The sequence below is a fragment of the Salvelinus fontinalis genome, chromosome 26 (assembly GCF_029448725.1).
Source record: "Salvelinus fontinalis isolate EN_2023a chromosome 26, ASM2944872v1, whole genome shotgun sequence".
Classification (NCBI taxonomy): Eukaryota; Metazoa; Chordata; class Actinopteri; order Salmoniformes; family Salmonidae; genus Salvelinus; species Salvelinus fontinalis.
In genome coordinates, this window is record NC_074690.1 from 13508502 (window position 1) to 13525974 (window position 17473).

General features: G+C 45.9%; 1 protein-coding gene across 3 annotated transcripts in view; it reads right to left on the bottom strand.

The window, feature by feature from the left end:
- LOC129823663 (activated CDC42 kinase 1-like) overlaps positions 1–17473 on the bottom strand; it is a 158029-nt gene that overhangs the window by 76178 nt on the left and 64378 nt on the right. For 2 of the 3 annotated variants that reach the window (XM_055882555.1, XM_055882552.1), the window contains 2 exons: positions 5586–5763; positions 1022–1092 (listed from right to left, as the gene is read on the bottom strand). In XM_055882555.1, coding sequence (XP_055738530.1) covers positions 1022–1092; positions 5586–5748 — 234 coding nt within the window. In that variant the 5' untranslated portion in view covers positions 5749–5763. Of the gene's footprint in view, positions 1–1021; positions 1093–5585; positions 5764–15342; positions 16334–17473 lie in introns of those variants that run through there. The other variant, XM_055882553.1, reaches the window with a different exon arrangement.

Below are 17473 nucleotides of genomic sequence, written 5' to 3' on the forward strand. Positions count from 1 at the left end.
CATTAGTCCATGGCTCCATCCTGCCTGGCGCCAACGGTACAGGATGTTGGCGATGGTGTAATGGTGTGGGGAATGATTTCCTGGCACACGTTAGGTCCTTTGATACCAACTGAGCAACGTTTGAATGCCACACCTTATAGAATCCATGCTCTGAAGAATTCAGACTGTTCTGGAGGCAAAGGGGGTTCCGACCCGGTACTAGATAGGTGGACCGAATAAACCTATTGTATGACTTTGACCTTAGTTGTACATTCAAAATAGCGTGAGAGACATACAAAAGGCAGGGTGTATGTCTCTGCAGTGTGGTGTGTATCAATGTCCCTGTTCTTCAGTCTGTGGTGTGTATTAATGGGTCTGTTCTTCAGTCTGTGGTGTGTATCAATGTCCCTGTTCTTCAGTCTGTGGTGTGGTGTGTATCAATGAGTCTGTTCTTCAGTCTGTGGTGTGGTGTGTATCAATGAGTCTGTTCTTCAGTCTGTGGTGTGGTGTGTATCAATGAGTCTGTTCTTCAGTCTGTGGTGTGGTGTGTATCAATGAGTCTGTTCTTCAGTCTGTGGTGTGGTGTGTATCAATGAGTCTGTTCTTCAGTCTGTGGTGTGGTGTGTATCAATGAGTCTGTTCTTCAGTCTGTGGTGTGTATCAATGAGTCTGTTCTTCAGTCTGTGTAGGTCTCTGTATTGAGTCGGAGTTGTAAATAAAGGTATGGGAGGTTCATTCAACAGTGAAGACGGTAGACCATCACACAACTCTGAACTGTACACCTAACTGTCTGGGGAATTTTGGAATAATTTTGAATATTTTTGTCCATTCCATTTTGAAGTTAAAAATCAACATTTCTGCCACATTTTTTTGGGGGGGGGGGGGGTCCTGTGCAGTTGTAATTCAAACAAATACACGGGTTAACACCAAATGTTTTATTTTAAATGTTTTTAAAGTTATTTTAGAAGAGATAGTGAATCATGCAACGGTTCCAATACATCAGTATGCATGGTACGGATATGCATGAGTTTGTGTAATGTACCTTGCTCATCCAGGACTTGCGCTTGCACATGGCTTTCCTCCTCTTGACTGCCTCCCACAGCCGTCTCTGCCCTGCAGCGACACCATCGAGAGACAGAGAGAAGAGAGACAGAGAGAGAGACAGAGAAGAGAGAGAGAGGAGACAGAGAGAGAGAGAGACAGAGAGAGAGAGAGACAGAGAGACAGAGAGAGAGGAGAGAGAGAGACAGAGACAGAGAGACAGACACAAAGAGAGCACACGAGAGGGAGAGAATGTCACTGACTATGCAGACCAAGAATGAGAAACCCTAAGGCATGTGATAAGTCATCCGATTCAACTACCAAGGTCCTGGCAACTCCTCCGATTCAACTACCAAGGTCCTGGCAACTCCTCCGATTCAACTACAAAGGTCCTGGCAACTCCTCCGATTCAACTACAAAGGTCCTGGCAACTCCTCCGATTCAACTACAAAGGTCCTGGCAACTCCTCCGATTCAACTACAAAGGTCCTGGCAACTCCTCCGATTCAACTACAAAGGTCCTGGCAACTCCCCCGATTCAACTACAAAGGTCCTGGCAACTCCTCCGATTCAACTACAAAGGTCCTGGCAACTCCTCCGATTCAACTACAAAGGTCCTGGCAACTCCTCCGATTCAACTACAAAGGTCCTGGCAACTCCTCCGATTCAACTACCAAGGTCCTAGCAACTCCTCCGATTCAACTACCAAGGTCCTGGCAACTCCTCCGATTCAACTACCAAGGTCCTGGCAACTCCTCCGATTCAACTACAAAGGTCCTGGCAACTCCTCCGATTCAACTACAAAGGTCCTGGCAACTCCTCCGATTCAACTACAAAGGTCCTGGCAACTCCTCCGATTCAACTACCAAGGTCCTGGCAACTCCTCCGATTCAACTACCACAGTCCTGGCAACTCCTCCGATTCAACTACCACGGTCCTGGTAACTCATCCGATTCAGCGAATCAAGGTCCTGGCAACTCCTCCGATTCAACTACCAAAGTCCTGGCAACTCTTCCGATTCAACTACCATGGTCCTGGTAACTCATCCGATTCAGCGAATCAAGGTCCTGGCAACTCATCCGAATCAGCGAATCAAGGTCCTGGCAACTCATCCGAATCAGCGAATCAAGGTCCTGGCAACTCATCCGATTCAGCGAATCAAGGTCCTGCAACTCATCCGATTCAGCGAATCAAGGTCCTGGCAACTCATCCGATTCAGCGAATCAAGGTCCTGGCAACTCATCCGAATCAGCGAATCAAGGTCCTGGCAACTCATCCGATTCAGCGAATCAAGGTCCTGGCAACTCATCCGATTCAGCGAATCAAGGCCCTGGCAACGCATCCGATTCAGCGAATCAAGGTCCTGGCAACTCATCCGATTCAGCGAATCAAGGTCCTGGCAACTCATCCGATTCAGCTAACCAAGGTCCTGGCAACTCATCCGATTCAGCTAACCAAGGGTAGCCCTGTGGGAGGAGAGTTGGGCACCGCTGCCCACCAGGGGGGTAGCCCTCTGGGAGGAGAGTTGGTGGACTTGAAACATCAGAAAAGCATTTACATTTGATTAATTTAGCTTAATTAATTTACACGTATCCAGAATGACTTACAGTTAGTGCATTCTTCTTAAAGGAATACTTTGGGATTTTAGCAATGATGCCATTTATCTACTTCCCCAGAGTCAGATGAACTTGTGGATAAAATGTTTATGTCTCGGTGTCCAGTATGAAGGAAGTTAGAGGTAGTTTTGCGAGCCAATGCTAACTAGCATTAGCACAATGACTAGAAGTGCTAGCAGATACCCATAGACTTCCATTCATTGCGCTAACGCTAGTTAGCTATTGCACTAACGCTAGTTAGCAACTTCCTTCCTATTGCGCTAACGCTAGTTAGCAAGTTTATCTGACTCTGAGGAAGTAGACAAAATCCCAAAGTATCCCCTTTTAAGATAGCTAGGTGGGACAACCACATATCTCAGTCATAGTGAGGTGGGACAACCACATCTCAGTCATAGTGGGGTGAGACAACCACATCTCAGTCACAGTGAGGTGAGACAACCACATATCTCAGTCACATTGAGGTGGGACAATCACATATCTCAGTCATAGTGAGGTGGGACAACCACATCTCTCAGTCATAGTGAGGTGGGACAACCACATATCTCAGTCATAGCCAGGTGGGACAACCACATATCTCAGTCACAGTGAGGTGGGACAACCACATATCTCAGTCACAGTGAGGTGGGACAACCACATCTCTCAGTCACAGTGAGGTGGGACAACCACATATCTCAGTCACAGTGAGGTGGGACAACCACATATCTCAGTCATAGCCAGGTGTGACAACCACATCTCAGTCATAGCCAGGTGGGACAACCACATCTCTCAGTCATAGCCAGGTGGGACAACCACATCTCTCAGTCATAGCCAGGTGGGACAACCACATCTCTCAGTCATAGTGAGGTGAGACAACCACATCTCTCAGTTACAGTGAGGTGGGACAACCACATCTCTCAGTCATAGCCAGGTGGGACAACCACATCTCTCAGTCATAGCCAGGTGGGACAACCACATCTCTCAGTCATAGCCAGGTGGGACAACCACATCTCTCAGTCATAGCCAGGTGGGACAACCACATCTCTCAGTCATAGCCAGGTGGGACAACCACATCTCTCAGTCATGGTGAGTAAAATGTTCTTCAATAAAGTTAGCTGCTAGTAGTTTCAAGAGAAATAAAGAAAAAAGGAGTGTGCTCGAGGAAGAGGAGAAAGAGAGAGAGGAGAGGAGAGAGAGCGAGAAAGGGAGAGAGGAGAGGAGAGAGAGCGAGAAAGGGAGAGAGGAGAGCGAGCGAGAAAGGGAGAGAGGAGAGGAGAGAGAGCGAGAAAGGGAGAGAGGAGTTGAGAGCGAGCGAGAAAGGGAGAGAGGAGAGGAGAGCGAGCGAGAAAGGGGGAGAGGAGAGGAGAGCGAGCGAGAAAGGGAGAGAGGAGAGGAGAGCGAGCGAGAAAGGGAGAGAGGAGAGCGAGCGAGAAAGGGAGAGAGGAGAGGAGAGAGAGCGAGAAAGGGAGAGAGGAGTTGAGAGCGAGCGAGAAAGGGAGAGAGGAGAGGAGAGCGAGCGAGAAAGGGGGAGAGGAGAGGAGAGCGAGCGAGAAAGGGAGAGAGGAGAGGAGAGCGAGCGAGAAAGGGAGAGAGGAGAGCGAGCGAGAAAGGGAGAGAGGAGAGGAGAGAGAGCGAGAAAGGGAGAGAGGAGTTGAGAGCGAGCGAGAAAGGGAGAGAGGAGAGGAGAGAGAGCGAGAAAGGGAGAGAGGAGAGGAGAGCGAGCGAGAAAGGGAGAGAGGAGAGGAGAGCGAGCGAGAAAGGGGGAGAGGAGAGGAGAGCGAGCGAGAAAGGGAGAGAGGAGAGCGAGCGAGAAAGGGAGAGAGGAGAGGAGAGAGAGCGAGAAAGGGAGAGAGGAGTTGAGAGCGAGCGAGAAAGGGAGAGAGGAGAGGAGAGCGAGCGAGAAAGGGGGAGAGGAGAGGAGAGCGAGCGAGAAAGGGAGAGAGGAGAGGAGAGCGAGCGAGAAAGGGAGAGAGGAGAGCGAGCGAGAAAGGGAGAGAGGAGAGGAGAGAGAGCGAGAAAGGGAGAGAGGAGTTGAGAGCGAGCGAGAAAGGGAGAGAGGAGAGGAGAGAGAGCGAGAAAGGGAGAGAGGAGAGGAGAGAGAGCGAGAAAGGGAGAGGAGAGAGAGCGAGAAAGGGAGAGAGGAGTTGAGAGGGGGGCTTAGAGCGTGAAAAATGGGAGAGAAAATAAGAGCTAAAGACTAGGGTTTATTTTTTTTCACTCTCATTAATGTGCATAAGGTCGCACGCCTGTCAGACTGGCTTAAGGCACCCGTATACTAGGTTCAGGTTTGCTCCTGAGCAGAACTCAGCAATTTTTCTGTTTGTCCCTGTAGCAACCACACAGCCAGTATACACTTCCTCAAAAAATTAATGTCCCCCCCCCCCCCCCCCCCAAAAAAAATGTCACATCCACGTCTTCAGTGCCCGGGGAACTGCCTTGCTCAGGGGCAGAACGACAGATTTTTACCTTGTCAGCTTAGGGATTCAATCCAGCAAACTTTCAGTTACTGACCCAATGCTCTAACCACTAAAACATAACACCTAACCATGTACTAATCTAACAGAAAAAGTAATGTCTCCCCCCTCAAATTATTTTTGCAATGTGGCCAAGTGCACTCGCGGATGGCCGTTGTGCAATTTCGGGCGTTCCGTATTTCAAAGCCATATCAGATATCTTGAATGTAAAAAACAATGTGCTTTGAGCTCAATAACGATCGTTGAGAAATAAGAGGGGCTCAGGAAGGAGAGAGAGCCTCATTACAGCAGCCGGCCCCAGAAAAACAGGCTGACACTTACAACAGGAATCATGAGGATAGCGCACTTTACTGTAACAAATTAATGGTTTTATCCGGCCCCAAAAAACAGGACGTTTTGATTGAGGTGACCAGGTAGAATGTGCAGCTCACCAATGCGACCAATGAAAAATGTAACTCTCACAGCCAAAAGTCAAAACCATCCCCACTATAACAACTCACCGGGCCGCCCCATTCCGATCTTCTCCAGGTCCTCGTTCTTGACGTAGTCGAAGTGGGAGATGAGCGTCACGTTAAGGTCGTCACGGATACGCAAAAGGTACTGCTGCAGCTGCACCTCCATCAGCAGCTCCAGGAGCCATTCTGTGCCCTCCTCAGACTGCATGCTACGGCCCAGCTTCTGAATAACACATAGGAGAAACTGGGTTTAAATAATGACAAGCACACAGCATCTATACAAAACCAAAAAAGCACAACCGCTTCACAGACATAGCAAATTACCACACCCGTTCCTCCCCCGAGAATACACTGGCACTGTCATAGATCAGTAAGTAGACATCAGTAGCCGGACATCCGTAGCCAGACAGACATCAGTAGCCGGACATCCGTAGCCAGACAGACATCCGTAGCCGGACATCCGTAGCCAGACAGACATCAGTAGCCGGACATCCGTAGCCGGACATCCGTAGCCAGACAGACATCAGTAGCCGGACATCCGTAGCCAGACAGACATCCGTAGCCGGACATCCGTAGCCGGACATCCGTAGCCAGACATCCGTAGCCAGACATCCGTAGCCAGACAGACATCCGTAGCCGGACATCCGTAGCCAGACAGACATCAGTAGCCAGACATCCGTAGCCAGACAGACATCAGTAGCCGGACATCCGTAGCCAGACAGACATCAGTAGCCAGACAGACATCAGTAGCCAGACAGACATCAGTAGCCAGACAGACATCAGTAGCCAGACAGACATCAGTAGCCAGACAGACATCTGTAGCCAGACAGACATCCGTAGCCAGACAGACATCCGTAGCCAGACAGACATCCGTAGCCAGACAGACATCCGTAGCCAGACAGACATCCGTAGCCGGACATCCGTAGCCAGACATCCGTAGCCAGACATCCGTAGCCAGACAGACATCAGTAGCCGGACATCCGTAGCCAGACAGACATCAGTAGCCGGACATCCGTAGCCGGACAGACATCAGTAGCCGAACAGACATCAGTAGCCGGACATCCGTAGCCAGACAGACATCCGTAGCCGGACATCCGTAGCCGGACATCCGTAGCCGGACATCCGTAGCCAGACAGACATCAGTAGCCGGACATCCGTAGCCAGACAGACATCCGTAGCCAGACAGACATCCGTAGCCGGACATCCGTAGCCAGACAGACATCAGTAGCCGGACATCCGTAGCCAGACAGACATCCGTAGCCAGACAGACATCCGTAGCCGGACATCCGTAGCCGGACATCCGTAGCCGGACATCCGTAGCCAGACATCCGTAGCCAGACATCCGTAGCCAGACATCCGTAGCCAGACATCCGTAGCCAGACAGACATCAGTAACCGGACATCCGTAGCCAGACAGACATCAGTAGCCGGACATCCGTAGCCGGACATCCGTAGCCAGACAGACATCAGTAGCCGGACATCCGTAGCCAGACAGACATCAGTAGCCAGACAGACATCAGTAGCCAGACAGACATCAGTAGCCAGACAGACATCCGTAGCCAGACAGACATCCGTAGCCAGACAGACATCCGTAGCCAGACAGACATCCGTAGCCAGACAGACATCCGTAGCCAGACAGACATCCGTAGCCAGACAGACATCCGTAGCCAGACAGACATCCGTAGCCAGACAGACATCCGTAGCCAGACAGACATCCGTAGCCAGACAGACACCCGTAGCCAGACAGACACCCGTAGCCAGACAGACATCCGTAGCCAGACAGACACCCGTAGCCAGACAGACACCCGTAGCCAGACAGACACCCGTAGCCAGACAGACATCCGTAGCCAGACAGACATCCGTAGCCAGACAGACACCCGTAGCCAGACAGACACCCGTAGCCAGACAGACACCCGTAGCCAGACAGACACCCGTAGCCAGACAGACATCAGTAGCCAGACAGACATCCGCAGCCAGACAGACATCCGTAGCCAGACAGTACAAAGCACATCTGGTATCCAGATGATACACAGACAATGTATCCAAACAGACAATGTATCCAAGCAGACAATGTATCCAAACAGACAATGTATCCAAGCAGACAATGTATCCAAACAGACAATGTATCCAAGCAGACAATGTATCCAAACAGACAATGTATCCAAGCAGTCAATGTATCCAAACAGACAATGTATCCAAACAGACAATGTATCCAAGCAGACAATGTATCCAAACAGACAATGTATCCAAGCAGACAATGTATCCAAGCAGACAATGTATCCAAGCAGTCAATGTATCCAAACAGACAATGTATCCAATCAGACAATGTATCCAAGCAGACAATGTATCCAAGCAGTCAATGTATCCAAGCAGTCAATGTATCCAAACAGACAATGTATCCAATCAGACAATGTATCCAAGCAGACAATGTATCCAAGCAGACAATGTATCCAAGCAGACAATCTATTCAAACAGTCAATGTATCCAAACAGACAATGTATCCAAACAGACAATGTATCCAAGCAGACAATCTATTCAAACAGACAATGCAGCCAGACCGTTTTCCTCATTCTCAACCATACCCTGTGTAGAGGGCAGTATGAAGTGCTGTGTGCTCTTGTTTGATAGCCTAGCCTATATGTCAAACAACTGTCATCAGGACACAGAGTTCTTTTGACTTCTGTCAAACATGTCCGGCTGCCTTCTTCTCTATTGGATTTGAAGTGCTGCTTTCAATTATCCAACTATCTAGTTCTGAGAGAGAGAAAGAGACAGAGCCTCTGAAAGAGAGACAATATAGATAGAGAGAGAGAGAGAGAGAGAGAGGCTGGAAGTCGCTTGACTAGTACTTCAGATATGAGAGAGAGAGACGCTTGACTAGTACTTCAGATATGAGAGAGAGAGAGAGGCAGGAAGTCGCTTGACTAGTACTTCAGATATGAGAGAGAGAGACGCTTGACTAGTACTTCAGATATGAGAGAGAGAGAGAGGCAGGAAGTCGCTTGACTAGTACTTCAGATATGAGAGAGAGAGACACTTGACTAGTTCTTCAGATATGAGAGAGAGAGACGCTTGACTAGTACTTCGGATATGAGAGAGAGAGACGCTTGACTAGTACTTCAGATATGAGAGAGAGAGACGCTTGACTAGTACTTCAGATATGAGAGAGAGAGACGCTTGACTAGTACTTCAGATATGAGAGAGAGACGCTTGACTAGTACTTCGGATATGAGAGACACTTGACTAGTACTTCAGATATGAGAGAGAGACGCTTGACTAGTACTTCGGATATGAGAGAGAGACGCTTGACTAGTACTTCGGATATGAGAGAGAGAGCGACAGAGACAGAGACAGGAAGACGCTTGACTAGTACTTCAGATGTCTGTGTGTGTACCTGCACACATGCACACACACAGATCTTTATGACCAAGTTCAAAAACCTTTCACTGACTAGCAAGATAGACCCATAGCCTATAACTCAAATGATATGACATGAGAAGAGATTACTTCTATTTTGCTTAAGACATTACACAATTTGAGATTCAAATTGAGTTACTGTTATACTACTCCCAAATGGTTACGCCAGATGTTTGCATCCTGATTCGAATCCACCACAAGCACATAAATCTAGGTCACAATGCAGTAATATTCCTGTCTCAATATTCCCGAGTAGCACTTTGTAATCTGTCAGCTCTTAGTGGTCTGGCACCTGGGCTTGGTCCACTTCTAGAACCCCTGAGTAGAACTGGGCTTGGTCCCCTTCTAGAACCCCTGAGTAGAACTGGGCTTGGTTCACTTCTAGAACCCCTGAGTAGAACTGGGCTTGGTCCACTTCTAGAACCCCTGAGTAGAACTGGGCTTGGTCCACTTCTAGAACCCCTGAGTAGAACTGGGCTTGGTCCACTTCTAGAACCCCTGAGTAGAACTGGGCTTGGTCCACTTCTAGAACCCCTGAGTAGAACTGGGCTTGGTCCACTTCTAGAACCCCTGAGTAGAACTGGGCTTGGTCCACTTCTAGAACCCCTGAGTAGAACTGGGCTTGGTCCACTTCTAGAACCCCTGAGTAGAACTGGGCTTGGTCCACTTCTAGAACCCCTGAGTAGAACTGGGCTTGGTCCACTTCTAGAACCCCTGAGTAGAACTGGGCTTGGTCCACTTCTAGAACCCCTGAGTAGAACTGGGCTTGGTCCACTTCTAGAACCCCTGAGTAGAACTGAGCTTGGTCCACTTCTAGAACCCCTGAGTAGAACTGAGCTTGGTCCCCTTCTAGAACCCCTGAGTAGAACTGAGCTTGGTCCCCTTCTAGAACCCCTGAGTAGAACTGAGCTTGGTCCCCTTCTAGAACCCCTGAGTAGAACTGAGCTTGGTCCCCTTCTAGAACCCCTGAGTAGAACTGGGCTTGGTCCACTTCTAGAACCCCTGAGTAGAACTGGGCTTGGTCCACTTCTAGAACCCCTGAGTAGAACTGGGCTTGGTCCACTTCTAGAACCCCTGAGTAGAACTGGGCTTGGTCCACTTCTAGAACCCCTGAGTAGAACTGGGCTTGGTCCACTTCTAGAACCCCTGAGTAGAACTGGGCTTGGTCCACTTCTAGAACCCCTGAGTAGAACTGGGCTTGGTCCACTTCTAGAACCCCTGAGTAGAACTGGGCTTGGTCCACTTCTAGAACCCCTGAGTAGAACTGAGCTTGGTCCACTTCTAGAACCCCTGAGTAGAACTGGGCTTGGTCCACTTCTAGAACCCCTGAGTAGAACTGGGCTTGGTCCCCTTCTAGAACCCCTGAGTAGAACTGGGCTTGGTCCACTTCTAGAACCCCTGAGTAGAACTGTGCTTGGTCCACTTCTAGAACCCCTGAGTAGAACTGGGCTTGGTCCCCTTCTAGAACCCCTGAGTAGAACTGGGCTTGGTCCACTTCTAGAACCCCTGAGTAGAACTGGGCTTGGTCCACTTCTAGAACCCCTGAGTAGAACTGGGCTTGGTCCACTTCTATTTAATTTTTTTATTAATTTTATCCCCTTTTTCTCCCCAATTTCGTGGTATCCAATTGTTAGTAGTTACTATCTTGTCTCATCGCTACAACTCCCGTACGGGCTCGGGAGAGACGAAGGTCGAAAGCCATGCGTCCTCCGAAACACAACCCAACCTAGCCGCAATGCTTCTTAACACAGCGCGCATCCAACCCGGAAGCCAGCCGCACCAATGTGTCGGAGGAAACACTGTACACCTGGCGACCTTGGTTAGCGTGCACTGCGCCCGGCCCGTCACAGGAGTCGCTGGAGCGCGATGAGACAAGGATATCCCTACCGGCCAAACCCTCCCTAACCCAGACGATGCTAGGCCAATTGTGCGTCGCCCCACGGACCTCCCGGTCGCGGCCGGCTGCGACAGAGCCTGGGCGCGAACCCAGAGTCTCTGGTGGCACAGCTAGCGCTGCGATGCAGTGCCCTAGACCACTGCGCCACCCGGGAGTTGGTCCACTTCTAGAACCCCTGAGTAGAACGCAGTGGGCTCAACTGACTCACCCGTGCTCAGTCTAAAGGCTAATGGGTCTCATTTCAGGGGGGGAAAACTCAACGTTAAACCTAGAGAATTCGTTGAAGCAAAAGACCACAACCCCAAAGGGCCTTTTTTGTCTGAATTCCACTCATGACGTACTGTCAGAGGTCTCTTTTTAAAAGGTCAAAAGGTCTACTGAATTTGCATTGTAGCCATGATGCAAAAGTGTAGTTGTAGAAAGCTACTGGGTGTAGTGCTGTATAATGAGGTGGCGGGAGAAAGGAGCTGGGGTTGGAGTAATGGAAAGGGGTGGGAAGTGCTACAAGAAGTTCCTGGTGAAAAATGCCTCTGGCCTGAACTCCTTCCCCTTGGCGGAATGAAGAATTGCAAAAGGTCCTGGACTGCTCTCAACAACCCTCCCTGTTGTCTTCAAAAGTTATTTGTCTCAGCACAGAGTCAGGCAACAAAAAAATGACAAAGCAATGTAAAAGCAAGCAGTGCTTTCCTCAACTAGATCCAGTGGAGGTCTACCTTGACCACTTGTACAAACGTTAGCCTTAAAGTGTTAGTCAGAGCGTCTCAAGACTGAATTAAGGAAACAACGAGATCGTTTTAAGGTGTCTAGACTGTTCTTTTTTGGGGGGGGGTATTCATTAGTGTGTTTAGTAGACTACATCTAGTGGGTAGGCTGTGTTTGTATTCTGGTCTAAGTATAAGAGGAGCAGTGGTTCAGCCTCGCAATGTGTAGCAATGATCATCCTGGTGAAGCAATGAGTGAGTGAAGCAATGTGAAAGCCATGAACATCCTGGCCTGTTGTCCGGTCCATAATGCCTCACTCTGTTTCAAAAAACACCCAGCTGTAAAAGTTGCTATAGTTTTAACTGGCAAACAAATCCACATACTGTACGTTTGACCGTCTTTGGATCAGAAAGCAGAATATGTCCACAAGCTTCATGCAATCCCAGCTAATCTACATTAAGCCTACACTAGAACAACAGGGACCATGTCTGACATTTGGTAGGTCATATTATAATTTCTGACATTTGGTAGGCCGTATTATAGTTTCTGACATTTGGTAGGCCATATTATAATTTCAGACATTTGGTAGGCCATATTATAATTTCAGACATTTGGTAGGCCATATTATAATTTCAGACATTTGGTAGGCCATATTATAATTTCTGACATTTGGTAGGCCATATTATAATTTCTGACATTTGGTAGGCCATATTATAATTTCTGACATTTGGTAGGCCATATTATAATTTCTGACATTTGGTAGTCTATTTGTTTGTCAACTATAGTTAGATACATGCAGCTTCTCTTCTGTCATAACTTGTTGCCCCAGAAGACTAAATAAAGAAATGCTCACCAGAATAATGTCTTACATGGATAGAATGAATGCATTAGTAACTAGTTAAACAGTGGTAACGTTGTCTGTTGCATTTAGGGACCGGGGAGAAAACACAATAACTGCCAAAACAGTGGTAACGTTGTCTGTTGCATTTAGGGACCGGGGAGAAAACACAATAACTGCCAAAACAATGGAAAGATTGGTCCTGTCCAAAATGTCCAAAATGTGATCCGTTTGACCGGTTTTAAGGAAATTAAAAAGCTGAGAATACAATGAAACAGGTTTCTGAAAAGACTTTAGTGTGTCTTGGGCACATATTTTATGTGGTTGGAATACTGTCTGTTTGCAGAACTGTGTCAAAGATAACACATCACATTCACATTTTCTCAAGAGAACCTGAAAGAAAGGAATCATATTTCTCCAGTCCTGTTCCCGAGACAATGTTGTATAATTTCACTGCAAGAAATGCATAATTTGCAGGCATTAGTGTTATATTACTCTACATGTGAGAGGTTATAGACCTACAGTTAGTATTATATTACTCTACATGTGAGAGGTTATAGACCAACAGTATTATATTACTCTACATGTGAGAGGTTATAGACCAACAGCTAGTATTATATTACTCTACATGTGAGAGGTTATAGACCAACAGTATTATATTACTCTACATGTGAGAGGTTATAGACCTACAGTCAGTATTATATTACTCTACATGTGAGAGGTTATGGACATACAGTAAGTATTATATTACTCTACATGTGAGAGGTTATAGACCAACAGTATTATATTACTCTACATGTGAGAGGTTATAGACCTACAGCTAGTATTATATTACTCTACATGTGAGAGGTTATAGACCAACAGTATTATATTACTCTACATGTGAGAGGTTATAGACCTACAGCTAGTATTATATTACTCTACATGTGAGAGGTTATAGACCAACAGTATTATATTACTCTACATGTGAGAGGTTATATACCTACAGTTAGTATTATATTACTCTACATGTGAGAGGTTATAGACCAACAGTATTATATTACTCTACATGTGAGAGGTTATATACCTACAGTCAGTATTATATTACTCTACATGTGAGAGTTTATAGACCTACAGTTAGTATTATATTACTCTACATGTGAGAGGTTATAGACCTACAGTATTATATTACTCTACATGTGAGAGGTTATAGACCTACAGTATTATATTACTCTACATGTGAGAGGTTATAGACCTACAGTATTATATTACTCTACATGTGAGAGGTTATAGACCTACAGTATTATATTACTCTGCATGTGAGAGGTTATAGACCTACAGTTAGTATTATATTACTCTACATGTGAGAGGTTATATACCAACAGTATTATATTACTCTACAGGTGAGAGGTTATAGACCTACAGTCAGTATTATATTACTCTACATGTGAGAGGTTATAGACCTACAGTATTATATTACTCTACAGGTGAGAGGTTATAGACCTACAGTCAGTATTATATTACTCTACATGTGAGAGGTTATAGACCTACAGTATTATATTACTCTACATGTGAGAGGTTATATACCTACAGTCAGTATTATATTACTCTACATGTGAGAGGTTATAGACCTACAGTCAGTATTATATTACTCTACATGTAAGAGGTTATAGACCTACAGTCAGTATTATATTACTCTACATGTGAGAGGTTATAGACCTATAGTATTATATTACTCTACATGTGAGAGGTTATAGACCTACAATCAGTATTATATTACTCTACATGTGAGAGGTTATGGACATACAGTAAGTATTATATTACTCTACATGTGAGAGGTTATAGACCTACAGTCAGTATTATATTACTCTACATGTGAGAGGTTATGGACATACAGTAAGTATTATATTACTCTACATGTGAGAGGTTATAGACCTACAGTCAGTATTATATTACTCTACATGTGAGAGGTTATAGACCTACAGTATTATATTACTCTACATGTGAGAGGTTATAGACCTACAGTATTATATTACTCTACATGTGAGAGGTTATAGACCTATAGTATTATATTACTCTACATGTGAGAGGTTATAGACCTACAGTTAGTATTATATTACTCTACATGTGAGAGTTTATAGACCTACAGTATTATATTACTCTACATGTGAGAGGTTATAGACCTACAGTCAGTATTATATTACTCTACATGTGAGAGGTTATAGACCTACAGTATTATATTACTCTACATGTGAGAGGTTATAGACCTACAGTATTATATTACTCTACATGTAAGAGGTTATAGACCTACAGTCAGTATTATATCACTCTACATGTGAGAGGTTATAGACCTACAGTCAGTATTATATTACTCTACATGTGAGAGGTTATAGACCAACAGTTAGTGTCCATATTTCAGTAACTATTCAATTTAACCCATATATTACATTCTAAATATTCTGTTTATTCATGGATACAGGGATACTCATGAGCGGGATATCAAAGCTGCATGTAAACAACGTATCCTGAATAAGACCTTTAGCGGGATATGAGCTACTATCCGTAATACTGTGAGCATGTAAATGTGGTCAGTGAGGCTAACCTACATTCAGAATATGAACTAATTCCAGGAGGAAATCAACCAAGCGCTGTCTGGCTTCTAACTAAAACATGATTGCAACTGAAATCTGGCTTAGTAATGTTAAGTGATCTTACATATCAAAAAGGCAGTGGGTGTGGACAGGTTGAGCAGCGTGTGAGATGTGTACATTTTGGACATAGGATAGATCCATTCAAGCATAGGCGACCCATAAGTCTTTCATTTGAAGAACCTAATCTTCACCCCAAATTCCTCCACATTGATAGAAATACTTTACTTATGGTACCAGACCAGACCAGCCACAACCGTACCCATTCATTCAATGACATCACCGTAACAACTTGTCAACGAGACGAAACGAGTAGGCTTACTCTGTACACATGGAAGTGTGCCAGGAAAGGGAACGACATTCTGAGTTTGTCGAAACGCCGCATCCCGAATTCTGTGTGAGAGAGAGTATTTTTTTAAATCTTCAGAGACACCTGCTTCTGTGGCCTGACAGTATCAGAGCAACAGGATTCCCCGGAGAGGGAATGCTGAGAGAGCGCTCCAACGATCCCGTTCCCAATCCCGGGAAAAGGGAAAACTTCCTGAGCACTTGTAACCAGGCTACATTCCAGCACGGGGCATAACACAGGAACAATCTAAAGAAACATAACAAATGGTCAAATGAGAAGGATAAATCCAGAGGAACTGTCACTTTGTCAGAAGGATAAATCCAGAGGAACTGTCACTTTGTCAGAAGGATAAATCCAGAGGAACTGTCACTTTGTGAGAAGGATAAATCAAGAGGAACTGTCACTTTGTCAGAAGGATAAATCCAGAGGAACTGTCACTTTGTCAGAAGGATAAATCCAGAGGAACTGTCACTTTGTGAGAAGGATAAATCCAGAGGAACTGTCACTTTGTGAGAAGGATAAATCCAGAGGAAATGTCACTTTGTTAGAAGGATAAATCCAAAGGAACTGTCACTTTGTCAGTTTCTCTAGCAGCTTTGCGAAGTTGGCTGAGATATAGCCCAATGCTGCCCAGTTCCTGCCCTCTTCTCTACCCTCCTCCGTGTGCCCAGCTCCTGTCCATTCGTTTATCCATCCCCACCATCGTGGGGCTAAAAATAGCAGCGACTTGGTTTTCGCCTAGATTCACTCAGAGCTGCCAGCTCCAGCCGATAGAAAAGTGGAGAACAGCGGCGTGATGACTCACAGAGTGTACCTGTATATGTGGTATGGTATTTTAGTGAGCGAGTTTGTGTATTTGTTTGTGGCGCACATGAATGTGTGTGTAAGCACGTCAGTGTGTGCACTGGAAGGACGATCTGTTCCTTCTGTTTTGAGCAAAGCTGGCAAATAACTCTGGCTCGGCCTCTCTCTCCTCCCTCTCTCTCCTCCCTCTCTCTCCTCCCTCTCTCTCCTCCCTCTCTCTCCTCCCTCTCTCTCTCTCCTCCCCTCTTTCTTGCTTGCTGGATGGGTTGGCTCAGTCAGCTTGGTGATTCCTGGTATTCCCTCTGCCTCTTTTTCCCCTCGTTCTCTTTCTCCCTTTCAGTCTCTCTGCCCGTTTCACTTTTCTTCCATCCTCTTCTTCTCTCCTTTCCTACCTCCCTCCCTCTCTAAGACAGACAGGGAAGTGCTCCGTGTCGAGTACAGAGGCTCCATGGTATTCGGCTGAAGGAACATTTAAGTTCAGATTTGAGGTCAGTTTGAACTGCAGGATGGAGAACTCGTTTCCTGTGCACCCCCTACTTACAGTATATTAGGATCTTAACCCTTTACACTGGTGGGAATTGCCCTATAACTATATGGATAGGGATACATTGAAATGTTTCTTACAGAAGAAATATGGAAAGTACATGCATAACCATGGTAACAATTGAAAGGGGAAAGTTTGGCAATTATGGGAAAATTATTAGACCACAGTTCACCTGACAAGATTGAATCCAAACATTACACTGTTGATTTTGTGTGTATTTTACATTTACTGCCACCTTAACGACATCTGAAAGTCCTCTGGATACCTTCAGTAACGTGATGAGAATATTCCTGGACAATGTGTTGTAGGTGCAACATAAGACAAGAGAATGACAAGGGTTTGAGACAGAGGACTAACTGGTGTCTCCAAGTGGATACACACACACACAGACCTCTCCAAAGTGTGCATATTTCAATGCACTTTTATGACTCAAAGAAGAGTCTTCAACTAGAAGGTGTTTTTCTTTAGCGTTCCTATCTGTGCAGTAGAGGAAGTAAAGCAGCAGACTTGTAGTTGTTTAGTTCAGAACACAAACCTGCATCCCCGCCGTCACACAACTACTGTTGTTTACGCAATTAAAAACGGCCCATTATAAAATCACAATCTGGGTCAGCCAAGCATCATTTGAAAGCTTGTTCTATTGCCAACAAGACTAGTAGCTAAGTTATAAAAAATATGATCTTACAGGGTTAAAATTTTCACAATTCAATTCAGTGGAAACAGATTGTAATTTTGGTGCGGATAGAAAGGAGACCT